Source organism: Geotrypetes seraphini, chromosome 3 (genome assembly GCF_902459505.1).
Source record: "Geotrypetes seraphini chromosome 3, aGeoSer1.1, whole genome shotgun sequence".
In the NCBI taxonomy this organism is placed as follows: domain Eukaryota; kingdom Metazoa; phylum Chordata; class Amphibia; order Gymnophiona; family Dermophiidae; genus Geotrypetes; species Geotrypetes seraphini.
This window is the reverse complement of record NC_047086.1, coordinates 380,852,627-380,871,197: the sequence shown is the minus strand read 5'-3', so window position 1 is coordinate 380,871,197 and position 18,571 is coordinate 380,852,627. Positions and strand designations below refer to the sequence as shown.

At 45.8% G+C, this 18,571-nt stretch overlaps 1 protein-coding gene across 3 annotated transcripts in view; it reads right to left on the bottom strand.

Moving 5' to 3' along the window:
* FBXO11 (F-box protein 11) overlaps positions 1-17,197 on the bottom strand; it is a 256,086-nt gene extending 238,889 nt beyond the window's left edge. For 2 of the 3 annotated variants that reach the window (XM_033940001.1, XM_033940002.1), the window contains exon 1: positions 16,871-17,197. In XM_033940001.1, coding sequence (XP_033795892.1) covers positions 16,871-16,958 — 88 coding nt within the window. In that variant the 5' untranslated portion in view covers positions 16,959-17,197. The remainder of the gene's footprint in view (positions 1-16,870) is intronic. The other variant, XM_033940003.1, reaches the window with a different exon arrangement.
* Between the last annotated feature and the right edge of the window lie 1,374 nt (positions 17,198-18,571).

Below are 18,571 nucleotides of genomic sequence, written 5' to 3'. Positions count from 1 at the left end.
TGGACAAAGCGAGTGAAGGATGGGCGAGATGTCCCCGGGGCCCCGTGCGGGGTCGGGGAACGAGACCTTCGTCGGGTGGAGAAGGATAGGGAGGCTTCCCTCGAGTATCGAGGTTCATGCTCTGATCCATGCTCCGAGACTGGGGAAGCACTGTGAGAGTGTTCCGGGGTTGTCGATCTTCGGCGTCTCGAGGAGCCCCTCGGAGACGATGCCGGGGTTAGGGGTACCGATCGATGTCGGATCGGTGACCTCGATCCGGACTCCCTCGGAGAATACGTCCGAGGGGGAGTTCGGAGGATGCGCAGGTTGGAGAGTGATAACTCAGCCACCCTTAGTGGTCCCGTACGAGGTGTGGGGGAACGGCCTCGTAGAGTTGGTGAACCTCGGGCCTTCTTGGAGGTACGGCGGTTCGAGGTTTCTGTCGTTCTAGCCCGACGTTTTGCCCCTCGGCGGTCTGCGGAGGGGGAACGTCTCGAGTGCCTCGGCGAGGAGTCCGAGGAGGATGGGATGCGGTGAGGATTGCGCACCCTTCCTCGAGGTTGTTCGGTGCGAGGCTCAGGCTGGTCTGGCACATTCGAGGTCGAGGCCGATTGAAACTGGGCCATTGCAGCGGACAGCTCCGACGTGATCATCGCTCGGAGTAGGTCCTGGAAGACGGGCACGGACAGCATCGAAGGCATGTCCACTGCCTCGGTGCGCTCCACCGGGGGCGACCTCGTATCAGAGTATTCCCGTGTGGTGGAGGCACGGCCCGAAGGCTTGGAGGGCTTAGACGGGGCTGTAAGCATGGGGCTTCCGCCATGCGTCGCCATTGTCCCCGAGGCTGGCTTCTTCGCTGTTACAGAACCTGAAGAGGGAAGAGGGGACTTACCCGGAGCCGAGGCTTTCTGTTGTCCCGAGGACTTCGGGGTCGAGTCTCGAGGCGATGCCGAAGTATCCGGGGCCGGGGCCGAGGCCGGGGCCGACCTCGAGGCCGAGGTGGAGGGTTGGTCCGGGGTGAAGAGGTCCGCCATGCGGGCTTTTCTTCGGCGGAGGGCCCTGTTTTGGAAAATAGCGCACTGGGGGCAGGAGTCGGTTGGATGAGCCGCCCCCAAACAGAGGATGCACCGGCGATGCGGATCTGTGAGAGAAAGAAGCCACTCGCACCGGGTGCACTTTTTAAAGCCGGTCAGAGGCCGGGACATTAAATCGAAAGTAGCCGCGGCTCGATTAGCCACGCGGCCACGGGGACCCGGAAGCCTCCGGGTCGTTGAAAACGAAGCAGGAATCAAGTAAGAAAGGTAAAGAATTCGCGCACAGCGACTTAATCGTGAAAAAACAAGAAAAAAATTGCGGTGCTAGAAGGCAGTTGGGGCAGAGCCTGAAAAACACGGCTTCTAGGCTCGCGGAAAAATTTGAACTGGAGACCACGAGGGGATGCACCCCCTAGTGGAGCAGGAAGGCACGCATGCGTGGAGCAGCAGAGCAAACTTAAATCTTCAATCAAGTTTGCTTGAAAATGCTTCCGCATCGGGGCTCCGTAGATGACGTCACCCACATGTGAGAATATCATGCCTGCTTGTCCTGGGATAAAGTATAGAAGCCCTTTCAAACCAACCTGATTTTTTCATAGTAAGAGTACAACCTAGAATTACACCAAGTATCTTTATGGTTGTACTGGATACTATAAGTTGTATCGTTTAAAACAATAGATGTAACTTCATTTAAATTTGGTGATGCAAAGAAAAATTTTGGGGTCCTTTTACAAAGGCGCGGTAGCGGTTTAACGCATGGAATAACGCGCGTTAAACCGCCTGCCGCGCTAGTACCTAACACCTCCATTGATGAGGCGTTAGGATTTTAGGCTGCTGCGGGGGTTAGCACGTGATGAAATATTCGACGTGCTAACCCCCGTATAGCGCCTTGATAAAAGGAGCCCTTGTTTTTTTATGTATTAATTTCCAATTTGAATTCTGACATCCAAAATTCAGTTATCTGTAAAATCTCAACCAGTTTGATTTATTTGAGAAAGGGAAGTATGAACAGGAATTGAAATAGTGATGTTGTCTGCATAACTAAATAGTTTAATTTTAAACTTAGATAATATATTGCCTAAAGATGCCAAATAAACATTAAAAAGCAATGGAGACAGAGGAGACCCCTGGGGTAATCCACAGGGGTTACTCCAATTGTTTGAGAGCTCATTATTGAGCTTTACTTGATAAGTTCTAAATTTAAGAAAACCCTCAAACCATTTCAAAACTTGGCCATGTATGTCTATAGCATCTAGACATTACAATAGTTTATTCATGGTCCACAAGATCAAACACACTGCTTAAGTCCAGTTGCAAAACCAGAGAACTGACACCCTTACTAAAAAGACCACATAGATTATCCACTAGAGATGCCAGCATAGTCTCTCTACTGTATGATGGTCTAAATCCTGACTGTGATCCATGCAAAATGGAGAACAGTTCTAGATAAAACAATTGGGTATTTACTAAACCTTCCATAATTTTTATTTAAAAAAATGGGATTGACAAAATGGCCCTATAATTGGCCACCAAGGATACAGAACCCTTAGGATCCTTAGGAACTGGAGTTACATTGTGGGGTGAGATCCAGAGGACTGGAACCTCCCTACCAATTGACATAGGCTACTGCAATTGAATTGTCTGAGAAAACCCATACCGCCTTGTCCTGCAGTAAGTTGCTGAACGCCCGCAGCACCAGGCAGATGGCTCTCAGCTCCAACCAGTTGATCAACCACTTTTCTGGGCAGGATACCAGCAACCCTCCACCGGGTGGAACATCCCTGCCGTAAAGGTTTGCATCTGCCACCAGTTCAGACTGCACCTTGCCTCTGATGTCCAAGGTAGGGGCATCTCTGTTTGTGGTGACCAGCGGGTAAGAATGCATCCTGGAAAGGGCGCAAATACACCCTCTACCAGGGGACCTCTTCTATCATTGCTACCATTGACCCCAGCACTTGCAAGAAATGCCAAGCTGTCAGTGCTGGCCTGTCTCTAAACTCCCTATCTGATGCATGAGCTTTGCTCTGCGAACTTCAGGAAGAAAAACTTTGTTGTCTTTCATGTTGAAAAGAACTCCCAGATACTCCAGGGCCTATGCTGGCTCCTGGTGACTTTTTCAGAAGCTTATGGTCGAGCCTAGGCTCTGCAGAAGCTGGACCACATGCTCTACTGTAGTCCTTCCCTCGGATTCGGATGGAGTTCGTATCAGCCATTCGTCCCAAGTATGGATGCACTTGTATCCCTTCTATGTGGAGGTGCGCTGCTACTACAACCATCACCTTGGTGAAGGAAAAATTATGTTCTTACCTGTCAATTTTCTTTCCTTTAGACGTAGCAGATGAATCCAGAGACCAATGGGATAGCACACATCTACCAGCAGGTGGAGATAGAGAAACTGATTAACAGGTGGCCCTATTGGCTGACACATCTCCCGCACCTTCAGTATTGCTCCTTGCCCAAGCATCCGTAACCATCAATATGCTTAGCATGTAAAAAACTTCTTTCCCATAACAAATTTCAAAAGGTAATAATACAGAATACAACTATCAATAACAGATTTCAAAAGTTGCAAAAGAAAAAACCGACAGTCAATATCCAGAAAGGGTGGGGCTCTGGATTCATCTTCTGCGTCCAAAGGAAAGAAAATTAACAGGTAAGAACATAATTTTTCCTTCCTTAGCAACAGCAGCAGATGAATCCAGAGACCAATGGGATGTAGCAAAGCAATCCTCAATCTGGATGGAAAGCAAACGCCACCTCCACAACAACTGAAGCACTAAACGCAATCTCTGCATGTGTCCCCCACATCCAACCAGTCATACTGAGATAAAGTATTCTTGGAAGACCAAGTTGCCGCATGACAAACTTCTCTAAGGAAAAAACCTCTGGACTGAGTCCAAGAAGTAGCTATCGCTCTGACTGAATGGTCATGAAGTTCTTCTGCCAACCGCTTCCCTGCCATCAAGTAAGCATAAAGAATGTCCTCCTGGACCCTTCAAGCGATGGAGGCTTTTGACACTGCCATATGTTTGTCACGTCCCTTGAAGAATACAAAGAGGTGATCTAAATGACTAAAAGTCGTTAGAAACCTACAGATTGTGGAGAATGCTACTTACTTGTAAGAAATGCAGTGAAGAAAAGCTCGCCTCCCCATTCCTCCTCCCAAGAAGAAGGAAGGAAAAGTGAGAGCGGCATAAAAGAAAGGATGACACCACCTTAGAAAGAAATTGTGGTACTGTCCGAACTGATACCACAGAATTTGTAAATCAGAAATAAGAATCCCCGCTGTACAAGGCCTGCAACTCAAAAAGGCACTGAGCTGAAGCCATGGCCACAAGAAACACCGTGTTCAACATCACAGCCTTTTAGAGTCTGAAAAAACAAGGTTGAAATGGAGCCATCTGTAAACTGCGAAGAAGTACCTTAAGACTGTACTCTGGACAGGGCTTCTTAAGAGGTGTACGAATATACTGTACTCCTTTTAGGAACTGAACTATATGAAGCTGAGAAGTAAGCGAAGAGCGAGATACCTAGCCCTCGTAAAGCTAAGATTGCCACTTGAAGCTGAAGGGAACTGAACGCTAAGCCCTTGGCAATACGCTTGTCCCAAAAAAGAAAGAATATAAAACACAGAAGTCTGGAAGTGTGCCAATGTTGAGAAGTACCCAAGAAAGGAAAAGCCTCCAAACGGTAGCATAAGCCACATCTGTATCACCTGGAGAAGAGAAGAAATAACCTGCTTCATATAACCCTTACATGTCACTCATGACTTTTCAAAAGCTAGGTCGTTATACCAAAGTACGATGAATATCCATGTTGATCGGACCCTAGGTGAGTAAATCTGGAGATACCGGGAATCTCAACAGTTCGGCTGTCAAAAGACTCATCAGATCTGCATAGCAAGCATGGCGCAGCCAATCCGGAGATTCTCCGATTACTGTGCCCTGAAAGCGAGCTTGAGATGGCAAATCCATCCAATCATCAGCCAGGAGAAAACACTTAAAAAAGAGAAACCAGAGGCGAGAAAGAAGCAACGCTGATACCCTCTCTGACTACCAATCCCTGCGTCTGCTGAAAAGACAGACAAGGAGACAGAAAGACAGGGAGGTAGAACAGGGAGGCAGAAAGAAAGAAAGGGGGGCAGGGACACAGAAAGAAAGACATAGAGAAAGAAAGTAAGAAAGAAAGGGAAGGGAAGGGGGCAGGGAGAGAGGAAGAAAAAGTTAGGCTCATGGAAGGACAGAGATGTTGGTTGGGGAATGGAATGAGGTCTGGAGGAGACAAAGCATGCAGGAAGCAGAAAGAAGGGAAGAAATATTGGATGCACAATCAGAAGAAGAAAGTGCAACTAGAGACTCATGAAATCACCAGACAACAAAGGTAGGAAAAATGTTTTATTTTCAATTTAGTGATCAAAATATGTCCATTTTGAGAATTTATATCTGCTGTCTATATTTTGCACTATGGCCCCCTTTTACTAAACCGCAGTAGCGGATTTTAGCACAAGAAGCCTATGAGTGTTGAGAGCAGTTCGGGGCATTCAGCGCAGCTCCCTGCACTAAAAAATGCTATCGCAGTTTAGTAAAAAGGTAGGGGGTATATTTGTCTATTTTTGTATAGTTGTTACTGAGGTGACATTGCATATTTTAAAGTTATCTGCCTTGACCTCTTTGGAAAAAAAAACCCCCGAATATAAATGGTAATTAACATTTTCTCTGCGTACAGTGTGCTTTATATTTTTAAAAATTTTATTGTTGGTAGATCATTTTGACTTGGTCATTTTAAAAGTAGCTCGCAAGCCAAAAACGTGTTGGCACCCCTGAATTAAGGGCTTGGAACAGGCAAGCAGCGAATACCAGCGATTTCAGGGCTTGGAGCAGGCAAGCAGCGATTCAAAGAGAATTTAGGGCAGATAGCAGGCAAGCAGCGATTCCCAGCGATTTTCTCCATGCATGCTGGGAAAAAGCGTTTCTCTCTATGGATGCTGGGAAGCAGCGTTTTTCTCAGTGCACACTGGGAAGCATGGAAGCAGCAATTTTGTGGGAGAAAGCATGGAAGCAGTGGTTTTCAGAGTGAATGGTAAGCAATAAACTTTTTTATCGGTACAGTAAAAGGAAAAAGAAGTTTTAATGATGATGTCATTTTGGGGGGCGGAGTCAACAACCAAAAAATCGTGAATAAGCGAATCCGCAGATACAGAAACTGCGGATACAGAGGGAGAAGTGTAAATGAATGCTGCTTCGTTCTCCTCAACTTAGGAAAATAAGCACGCACTAGAGGTCTGTACGGGAATAAGGATCGCGGGAGTCCTGTGGGTATTCCCCCCTAACCCACGGGACTCCCACGGGGACCCCCCCTCTGGCCCACGGGACTCCCACGGGGACCCCCCTCTAGCCAACGGGACTTCCACAGGGATGGAAGGCTTTGGAAGCAGGATTCGTCCATATAATATAATGGACACGTCAGCCTTAGTAAGAGGGGGGTTATAAGTTAATTACCTGAACAGAAAAAAAAAAAGGGTTCCACCAAAGAGATTCCACAAGGCAAACAGCAGCACAAACACAAAAGAAACTGTGGAATTGATGATCCTGTCAGAAGTAATTGCTGCTTTTTATGGGGACGGGCAGAGATGGAGGTAATTCCTTGCAGGGATGGATGGGGACAGAGAGGATCCTGATGAGGGTGGGTGGGGACGGGGAGGATCCTGGGGGGACGGGTGGGATTTCTGTCCCAGCGCAACTCTCTAGCGCGCACCTTTTGCGCTCAGTCAGAAACCGGCTATGTGAAGAACACACCTGGAGCCGTCCAAACATTCACCTCAACCTGGCTGGCCGCAGAAACTGCCAGAGTCCACCTCGGGGAAAAATCCCACTACCGCTGTGGCGCTGCAGCCAGAGTATGAAAACAAGCGCGCACCTACAACATGCGGGAAGGCACCAGTTTCGTCAAGGGAGCTCTCTATCCATACACCCGAAGCCCTTTACGAATAGACTTCATATAAATGTAAATTTACCTGTCAGTCACTAAACCATTTCCACAACTCTACAATAGATAGCATTTGATTAAAAACATATTCCTTCTGTAGACTCACACCGAACTCGCAGCTCCACCACAACCAGATACCAGAAAAGAAGTTCAAATAAAACATATACTCACAACTCTGTTGATAGTGCTGGCAGATCCGGTTGCTCAGCACTATGAAGGCAGAAATATTTAATAGTCACTGTGGTCCCCTATTTTTTTTATTTTTTTTTTTACAGTGAAGGGAAAGAAAGAAAAAAAAAAAACCCCAAGACCCAGTCAGACCCTCTTTCATTGGAGGGAGGGTGAGGCAAGGACCTAGGGGGGCCCAGGTGTAACCCCTAAAGCCGGCACCGTTCAGCCGGACACCCCTGTCTCACTGAAGAGAAACCTCAACAGAAGAAAATAATTGCCCAGTCACAGCCAGAATCCAGGAGCTATGTGAATAGCAATCATCACCTGCTGGGAGATAGAGTATACTGAAGATGCAGGAGGCATGCCAGCCAATAGGACCACCTGTTAATCAGTTTCTCTATCTCCACCTGCTGGTAGATGTGTGCTATCCCATTGGTATCTGGATTCATCTGCTGCTGTTGCTAAGGAATGTGTGTAGCACCATGGCCAATCCAAATGGAAGAGCCGAGAACTGAAAGTGTTATTCCAGAACGTGGAACCTCAAGAACTTCCACTGATCTGGGAAAATGGGGATATGTAGATAGGCCTCAGTCAAGTCCAGTGAGGCAAGCAATTCCCCCAGCACCACCAAGGCTACGACCAATCTTACTGTTTCCATGTGGAAAAACAGTATCTTGAGAGCTGCATTGACAGATTTCTGAATCAGGACTGGCCTCTAGTCTTCTGAATTTCATTTCAGTACAATAAAGTTTATGGAGTATCTGCCTGAGCCCAATTCTTCATCCAGGACAGCTTCTATAGCTGCTAGATCTAGTAGCCTCTTTACTGTCACTCAGACAGCCTTCTCTGGCTTCCCCACTGGAGAATCCAGAAAAAGGTCTGGAATGCGATGAAATAACTCAAGCTTATATTCCTCCTGAACAATTTCCAATACCCAGCAGTCTGATGAGATCTTTGCCCACACTTCCCAGTAAGCTAATAACCTCCCTCCTATTCTTGGAGGTACAGCTCCTGACCTGGCATCAGAACTGTTTGTTGGGGGCCATTGTGGGGCGAGATCCAGAGGACTGGAACCTCTCTTAATGTCTCCCTGCCAATTGACATAGGCTACTACCTTCAAACCACAGTCTTTGTTGTGCTGTGATGGATTGTAAGAAGGAAAACTCAAAAACTCAAGTAGGGAAGAGACCCAAAACAGTACAAGAACTAATCTTCCCTGACCCTACAACAAGGATGAGGGGGAGAGACAGTTATATCCGCGGAAGCTCAGAACAAAAATGATAATAATAATAATAATAATAAGTGATGAATGGGGAGCCCTCAGTCACACAGCCAGCCACGGGGTAGAGACATAACCCCTGAAGTGCCAGCTGTCACAATATTGTGCCCATATGAGCATAAACTGTGGAACATCCTCGGGCTCGCCCGAAATGTGATTCAATGTGTACTAGTGCACCAACAATCTATGTGCTAAAAGTGAAAATGAAAAAAACAACAGTATATAAACTGTCTCTGCCTCTCATCCAAGGGTGCAGAGGTGACCAAAATCAACCATCCAGGCAGGGGCGGAAAAACAAATACAAAGTCCGAAAAAAAATACTTAGTCTTCTCCGTAGGACAAGGTTCAAGGTAGCCGACAGGCTTATCCAAGCATATCTACGGAACTCCGTTTCAGGGGTGTAGCAAGCCCCCTTCCTCAGGAAAACAGCTGCTGGGCGCTGCAATGTAATGTAACTTATTCGGACACCCGCCGGGATGAAATGGTAGAAATGGCGCTGAACCCGGCAGAACGCCTCCACTCATAACTGCAGGTCAGGTGACGTTATTACGTCCAACGTCAACCCGGAAGAAACTGGGAAATTCGAAAAATGTATGTTGAGTCTGATAAAAATGTGCTCCTAGACCAGTGTGTCGCAAACTTTCCGGCCAGCGGCACACTAAACGCAGTACCCTGGCCAGAAGGCACGCGCAAGTGCGCAGTCATCAACGTGCATGATGTCACTGTGTCAACGTCCACACATGCGCGGAGGCCCATCTGCCCGCTTCGGTGGAGGGATCCGGGAGGAGGAGAGGTATGGTGAGAGGAGGAGAGACACCAGCGAAGAGGAGAATCATCTGCACCGGCTGACTGCCTACAGGAGGCACGTCCTGAAGGCAGTCAGCCAGCGCGGATGACTCTCCTCCTCGCCAGTGTGTCGTGGCACACCTGAAATCTCAGGAGGAACAGTTTGCGATACATTGTCCTAGACTGTTAAGAAGAAGAGTGTGGCATAGTGGTTAGAGCTACAGCCTCCAGCACCTGAAGCTGTGGGTTCAAACCTCATGCTGTTCCAACCCTTGTAACCCTCCACTGCACCAGGTACATTAGATACACTGTGAGCCCGAGACAGATAGGAAAAATGCTTGAGTACCCGATTATAAACCACTAAATTCACCTTGTCTAAGCGGTACATCAAATCTCAATCTCTTTCCCTTAATGAAGGCTAGCTAAACATGTGCCCTGCCAAGCATATTGCTCCTTGGCTACAGACTATTGTCCTGAGAGCTTGTGTTCTCTGCAGCCAGAGATGTCCCTTAATCAGGAGCCCCTGCAACACCAAAGTGTCTCCTGACCAGAGCTGTGGAGTTTGTAGATAAATCCTTCGACTTCAACTCCTCAGTTTCTGGTACCCATGACTCCAACTCCAGTACCCAAGATTTTCTCCAACTCCTCAACTCCGACTCAACAGCCCTGCTCCTGACTGGATAAAAATCCCAAAATTAAATTTAAAATAAACACAAGCAGAACAGACTGGCTCCTATCTTCACGCATGTAGAGTAAAACTGAGGGATTGGAGGTCAGCCCAGAGCGATGGAACGCGGGGCAGAAAAATATAAATGAGGCTCTCTACACAGGATTGCGTGACCAGGGATACACATCCCAAGTGTTCCAGAATGATGTGCCTATTGCACTAGATGAATCCTTCTGGCTTTGACCATTGCTTTTTTCTATCTGTTTAGTCACCTTAAGATCATTAGATACAATCACTCCCAAGTCTCAATCTTTCATACATAGAAATATTTCACCCCCAATACTATGCCGTTTCTTTGAATTTGATCAAATATATTAGACTTGGAATGTTAAGCTTACTGTAGTATTAAACTGATAAGCGATATGTTATTTTAGTTCTTGCAGAATTTCTTCTACGGAGGCGATTTCTGATTTCTATATACACCCTTCTTCACAAAACCTCCCCAATAGATTTACAGTGAAATTATAGCAATGGTTAACTTGTGACTAAATGCAGGTGCATTTCACTACCATTAAAGCTGCATTAATTAAATAAGTGCAAATTGCTATTATTTTTCACAGCAACACAAGTATGTCCATTATATTTTATTCAGTGGTAGCATTCAGTATCAAGATAGGCTATTCAAGGCTAATCAAGTTAAACTGAATGAATAGGAATCCCAGAGGAAGACATCACCCTACTACTCCTTTAGTACTATAACTATCAGAAAAAGGGGAAAGGTTTTAGAACTGTAAACCGTAGAAACAGTACAACTACACATAACTCTAAAACCTGAACACTCCTTTATTAACAAGCAGTACATAATTTTAAATTTCTAGCGACTAAAAATAAAACATTAACAGCCATTTTGGAATCCAACTAAACCTCATTTTCTTCCAGACAAGCCCATGGCCTTTTCTTCCAGACAAGCCCATTTTACTTTCAAAACAATTATATATATATCAGTACTTATTGCCTGTAAAACATGGGCTTAGGTCAACAGTGCTAATGATGCAACTCACGCATAGGAAAATTAGTCTATAAATATACAATTATAAGAAAAATAAAGGTTCAGATTCTATTCGAAAATAGGCAATAGCCAACTGTTAATTTCAACACGGTTTTGAAAATGAAATGCTCCAAATGAGGAAAAGGCCAATGCTATCATTCATATATGCTTTGAAGTAGCAAGTGAGAGCCTTTGTTTATTTACAACTCAAACTTTGCAGCCTTCCTGGTACTGGGCAAATCAGGCCATGCTATGTAAATTGCTGCAGCACTTGGCTTGTAAGACTGACCCTAAAAAAAAATATCACAGGAAACATTCTAAAATGTATGAAACAAATTGCCTTGCAGGACAGGAGAAAAGTATGTGGTCCTTTTACTAACCCCCTCCTTTACAAAGCCACACTACCATTTTTAACGCCAGCCGCAGCATGCTCATAGGAATTCTATGAGCATTGGAGCTGTTACCGCGGTGGCCGGCGCTAAAAACGCTAGTGCAGCTTTGTAAAAAGGAGGGGGTAAACTGCAGCAAGTGCTAGTGCAGTTAGCACACATTAAAAAGGCTGATTGTGGAACGTGCACTGGTGCCCTGTGTTAAAATTTCCCAATTTGTATACAAACACAGGGTGTGCAAATTTATTTATTTTTTTTATTTTCTGGAAAAATGGCAAGTTTGGGGGTAAAGACTTAACATGACAGCACTAATCAATCAGCACAAGGCACTGCTATGTCTAATTGATTAGAACAGCCTACAAAATAGGTGTCAGAAGAGGCTAGATTTTTAATAGCCACACGCTAATGGCAACCTACCCCCCTTTCACAAAGGTACAGTAGAGGCTGCCGCACGGCAAACGTTCCGATGCGGTGTCAGAGTGATTACTACAGTTCACTGGCCCCTATGTAAATAAGGGCTCCTTTTTACAAAGCGGCGGTAGAGGTTTGTATGAGTGTTGGAGCATTTACCTTGCCAGCCCGCGGTAGAAACGTCTAACGCAGCTTTGTAAAAGCCAGTGTAAATTTGCAAATTTTATGCACTAGTAAAGACACTGTAAGGTGAACAATAAATATGAAATGTGTGTGCACAAATGCCTATGTATACTTTATATTTAAAAGAAATCCCAGGTTAACCCAACATTATTTGGAAAGTTGAGAGATCAGGTATTAAAAAGTATATAAAAAGTTTATTACCAACAGCAAAACTGAAAATAAATTTTAACCTCAAAATTTATTCCGCCCCCTTTTTACAAAACTGAATGCTCTGTGAGGCTCCAACAGTCAGAGAGTTCCTATGAGCATCAGAGCAGTGCAGAGCATTTAGTGCACTGGCCAGTGCTAAAAAAACCTCTTGTGCAGTTTTGTAAAAAAAAAGGGGGGGGGGGGGTTGTTAATTTTCTCTACAATATCACTATCCAGATTAGAAATGTGTCAGTCATATGACATGAAAAAAAATTTAAAAAGCACAAGATTTAGAATAGGCTAGCAGTAGTTAGAACAGTGGGCTGAGAACCAGAAAGTCAAGGTTCAGATCCTCCTCCTCTGATATCTTCAGTAAATCACTTCATAGAAAAAAAAATTTTTATTTATTTAAATTTAGTTGCTCCCCGTTATTTTATTTATCTCATGCTTTCTAGCAGTAGTTTAAGGCTAACCACATTCAGGTATAGTAAGTATTGCCCTATTCCCAAAAAGCTTAAAATCATATTTAATGAAGGTTTTCTCCCATTTTGTATCTATGGGAAAACCACTTAATAAAGAGATGAAGGCTGTGATTCCCAAACCTGAACTAAGGAAACAGCTAGTCAGGTTTTCAGGATATCCACAATAAACACACATGACATCTATGTCACGAACCCTAATGGATAGGGCTCTTCTAAATCACACTGAACTCCTTCTGGGGCATATTAGTGATCACCACAACAGCAACACACCCCACTTGTAAGGGTTCAAATCAAAGGATGGCAAGAGGGCCTTCAAAGCTATTTATATTGGTACAATAAACATGAATATCCAGCTTTAATTCATCGAATTGCCTCCTTAATTAAAATGTAGCTTGTTAGTTTACTGCTGTTGTACTTTGTTACTTTTCACAAATAAAACAACAGCACATATTTTCTTTTAATGCAGTATCTCTAGTATGCCCCGACGGGACCCGTTTCGCCCAAAAGGGCTTTTTCAAGGGTTCATAAAGGAGCTCTATTTCAGCTGTTGTGGTGGTTCCCAGTTTGCCCCCACTTTATCATCTTCTGCATCCATTTAGTGCATATTAGTGATCCATAAATACTAATGTTATCTTAAATAATAAAATGCTAGCCCGCGCATGTGCACTCGCGACGCGTGTTCCCTGATCCCTTTTCTGTCAGGATGTGGCCGCACGAGTGAGCAATGCTTATTACCTCACAACAGCCTCTCTGCTCTCCACCTAGCGCTGCTTTCAAAGGGCCCAGTCGCCATGATCGACTCCACAAGCCGGGACCGCAGCCAGCCGCCGATCGCCTCTTTCCCTCCGTCGATGGCGCCGAAGCCCTGGGTCAAGGAGAGCCCCGTGCGCATTCAATCCGTGCTGCCCACCCTCCCACCGCGACACAAACCTCCGGCCTGCAGCAGCTCCACATCCACCGATTGCCTCCACAAGCCCGCGAGGGGAGGAGGCAGAGGGCTGGGGCTGTCCCGCTGGCAGCATGGCCCCAATCTCCTTGCGCCCGCTCTCCGCCCCACTGCCAAACTCTGGAGCAAAGAAGCCGCGGTCCGGCTCGGCCCGCTGAGAGGGAGAGCGGCGCTGGCACCGAGGATGGGGGTGGACACACACGAGGGCTCTGCCGCCAGCTCAGCTTGGCCGCACCGTCTCTGCCAGGACTAACAGTAGCAGCCCCCGAAGCTCCTCACCAGCCTGTCCCGCCCCCTCGAGAAGGGTTAGGGTTAGGGTTAAAGTGAAATTGTGGCCTGGGCAGCTGTAAAAGGCAGACATGTAACGAAGCACTCTTACGCTTCATTGGGGATCCGATCTGGGAAGGGAGGAAGAGAATTGGCTTGGGGGTAATAATGATGATGAGGTAAGGAAAGGGGGAGAGAAATAAAAGGGAAAAAGCAATGAAGTAGGGGAAAGGAAAGACCAGGATAAAGGGTCAGATAAGGAGAAATGAGGAAGGGATGAGAAATTAGATGGTGAGGCCGAAGGAAAAGGCAGAAATGGAACTAGGAGACAGCAATGGAAAAACTAGAAGGAGGGGGAAAAATTGAATAGGATAGTGGAAGGAAGACGGTCTGGTGTGAATATTAAAAGAATGGAGACAGGCAACAGGAAATGCATTTTTAGAAGGAGAAAAGAATGTAATCGCAGAAAGCGTGGTTGGAGAAGAAAGAATGGAAACTAAGAGTTGAACCCGGAAACAGAAATAAGAATGAAATAAAAAATAAAAAGATCAATTAAAGGGCTGCTGCTGGATAAGGTGAGCAGTGATGGGGTGGTGGAGGACACAGGGGAGGAAAAAGGAAGAGAGAAAGGGTGGTGGTGGACAGCCAAGGAAAAAAAATAAAGACAGAAATACAGAAAGCGGCTAAGGAGAGAGAAAAAGAAATAAAACCACACACTCACACACACATATTCTAGCACCCGTTAATGTAACGGGCTATAAGACTAGTATAATATAATAAGATAGATTTGCACACCAAGGAGGCAGTGTATGCAAATCTATCTGATGCATACTCATTGTGAATATCCTGAAAATCTAACTGGCTGGGGTTTCCCCAGGAGAGGTTTGAGAATCACTGATCTAAGGACTAGATATATTAAAGAGTGCTTAGGCCAGTGTTTCCCAAGTCAGTCCTAGAGTACCTACTTGCCAGTCAGGTTTTCAGGATATTCACAATGAATATGCATAGAGCAGTGATTCCCAACCCTGTCCTGGAGGAACACCAGGCCAATCGGGTTTTCAGGCTAGCCCTAATGAATATGCATGAGAGAGATTTGCATATGATGGAAGTGATAGGCATGCAAATTTGCTTCATGCATATTCATTAGGGCTAGCCTGAAAACCCAATTGGCCTGGTGTTCCTCCAGGACAGGGTTGGGAACCACTGGCATAGAGTATTCCAGGACCAACTTGGGAAACACTGGTCTAAGAACTCTTTAATATATCTTGCCCTTAAATCAGTGATTCTCAAACCTCTCTGGGAGGAACCCCAGCCAGTCAGATTTTCAAGATATCCACAAGGAATAAGCCTGAGAATAATCTGCATATACTGTCTCTTTGTATGCAAATATCTCTCATGCATATTCAATGTGGATATCCTGAAAATCTGACTGACAAAGGCATACTCCAGGACCAGAATGGGAAACACTGATTTATGCAATCAACATGCATTACAGTGTTCTTCCCGGAACCTTTTCAATGAGTACACCATCCATCTAATTTACTGACCACTCAATGCTCCTACCTGGCTATTCCTCCTTCATGTCACCCAGGTGGCAAAACTTTCTGGAGAGAACATTGTATTATTAATAATTAAGTTTCACTGCATAAAATGGAACCTAAGTAAAATAATGTGTATTACTATGGTAGCTAGAGCCTTTTAATAAATCTGGTCCTAAGTTTGTACCTGAAGCAACCAAGGGTGAAGTAACTTACCCAAAATCACAAGGAGTGTCAGCAGAACTGGAACCATCTGAAATTGTCAGCTCACTGCTCTAATCACTAGAACACTGTACTTGTACAGTACAAAAATGCAACTCACCTTGAGCTAGCAATAAAAATAAATGTGAGTGAATCCCTTTTATAAGCATTGGGTAATTGTTACAAAAGAGGTAAAAAGCCAGGATTGATGCTCTGCTATTATGTCTGTAACCAATTATATCTGACCACAGAACAGGTTTTTTTAACATATTAATATGAAAAGTTTGACTAGAAAAAAAGAACAGAATAAAACATTTCAACTGATTTCATAGATTCATTGTCTGATATTTTCTTAAGAAAAAATGGCAAATCAACTGAAACATGACAGTAATGAATAAATCTGTTTAGCAATGCTGACCATTTGGAAGAACTGCATTCTAGAGAGCAGGTCCATGGCCATGCTGAAGTGACAGGAATACATAAAAATAACAAAGCAAAGACAAAACATGCAAAACGCCTCTTGCAATTCCCCCACCCCCACCAACACCAAATTACACGTAAATCGCAAAAAATTATGCGAGTCACCAATGAGACAATCTCTCTGCCCAGTTCCGTGACCGGCAGATATGATGGTGGGGGGGGGGGGGGATGTCTTTTTTTTTTCTAATTTCAATAAGACTCCATCAAATTAGAAAAGAGGCCCATAATTCCCAGCCCTTTTTAAACAATGGTTCTTGATTGATCTACACAGTTGGTGAAAATGACACACACGGCAAGGCCCCAGTAACGAAAAAACGGAGAGAGAACCCGAGTCCTGACCTTAGAACTAATCATCCTATAGAAAAGCAACACCGAGGAGCGACGAGGGGAGAGGTTCAGCCCTTGTTTTCTTTATATTAAAAAAAAAAAAAAAGAGCGAAGAGCTCCATTTTTTTTTTTTGTTTAGTTGGGGACCAAGATTCGTCCTCTCGTCTCCCCCCCGGTGTGCGCTGTCTGCCCTACCGGGGATCCGTAACCAAGTGCTACTAAAAACCCAAACTGCGCAGCAAACATTGGCCAAAGAGGAGCCGCCGCCGCTCAGAGCGCACGAGCACAAGTTTTCTCGGCTCCCCCGGCCAGCCTCAAACGGGCACCCTTTCTCCTTCCCTGGCCTGGAGGGGGGCTTCCTCGACAAGAGAGTCCCCGGCCGAGTCGAACAAAGCGCGGCCTGACCCGGGGCCCTAGCCGTGGCTTCTTCTTTTTTTTTTTTTTTCCTTTCTCTCTCCTGCCCGCCTCCCTTCTCCCCTCGGCCTGTCTACCTTCCGGCGCTCCTTACCCCGTTCCCCGTTGTTTCTCTCCGGCTGCACCGGGCGCGGCCTGGACACTCGCCTGGGTCTCCTGTTCGCTGCTCTGACGGAGTTCATTTGCCGACTGGACTGGGGGGCCGATTGATTCCTCGTTTGCCCGACACACTGTGCACGCGCGGGTGACGGCGGCGTGCCTCCGGCCCTCACGCTCTCATAGGGCAGCGGACGCCTCGCGGGCCCCCCCCGGGTTCAGGGGGCTGAGAAGACTCCGGGGCTTCCTCTCTCTCGCGCGCGCGCACACACACTTTCTCGTTGGGGCTCCTTTATTCCCCCCCCCCCTCTCAATTCTTTTCTCTGGTTGTTTTGTTTCTTTACCTCTTCTCGCCCTCCCTCCCTCCCCCCCCCCTTTTGTCAGGCCGGCTCTTAAAGCAACCCAGCCAGCCGCTTCGAGCCCCGTCGCTCGGAGGCAGGAGGAGCCATTGACACTCTACTAGAGACACATTCGGGAGGAGGGGGGGTGGCACCTACACATACACACACGCCCGCCGACGCCCAATCACTGGCGCCCAGACAAGAGGGTGCTGGTTCGCAGCCAATCGGCGTTGCCCTTGCAGAGTCAGTGGACCTGCTGAAAGGGACGGAGAGGCAGAACGTGAGCGGGTGGGGTTGGATCGAGGCACAGTAGTAGAGGAAGAGGGTTTCGGTGTTAGAGGTGCTATCTATCTCGCTCTCTCTCTATATATGTTGGAATGGTTCTAAAGGACGGTTTGGGTTTGGGTTTGGGTTTGGGTTGGGGGGGGGGGGAGGGGGTTTGTTAAATTTTGGGTTGTGGCATCAATTGTCATCGAACAATATCAACTGTCTCAGCCTGGTTCAGGTACTGCTAAACGTTTTCATGTTTGCTGATGGGCTTCACGAACAGACAAGATGATATGTCGGTCGGAGACTTATAATGGCTACGTTATGCTGTAGTTAAAAGTTAGAGCTTTGCCACTAAACAGAACTTGGGCTGAAAATAATGGTTCGTCACTAGTATAGAAAATGAGAGATGTGGTAGTAGGAGACCAGGAGTTTGCAAGTATCGCAGCTTTTATCATTTCTAATTTCGAGCCATAGTATGATGGAAGGTGTGAACTTTAAGATCCATTTGGTCACTCAATTACATTTTCTTGTGCTTGTCTTAGACTTAGGATAACTTCCTAAGAGTCCATAAGCCATTATTAAGATGGACTGGGGAAAATTCATTGCTTATTCCTAGGACAAACAGTCAGTTTTACTCTTTGAGGTTCTTGCCAGGTACTTGTGGCATGGATTGGCCCATTCTTGTGCTTGATGGACCTTCAGTCTGTCCCAGTATGGCAACTCTATGTTCATATGCTCTGGTTTTTCCTTCACTTCTTTATATCTGGGAATTATTCTCTGTTTATCCTGTTCTTTCTTGAAGTCTATCACCTTTGCCAGCTTCTTAGGAGACTTAATTTATGTGTCTACCAGCAATATTAGGTGTAGCTAAGTGTTTTTAGAATCTGGGCTTAAATGCATAAATGGCCACCCAAAAAAAAAAAAACACAGCGGCTGATTGCATGTCAGTTGGGAAACGGTGATGTTTAGAGAATCATAGCTTCAAGAAAGGTAAGCGCCAGAAGTGTAGGCCAGGGTTTTCAAGGCCTACATTTCTGGCGCCTACTTTTCACATGATTTGCAGCTATAGAGGCACTTTACAACTCCTA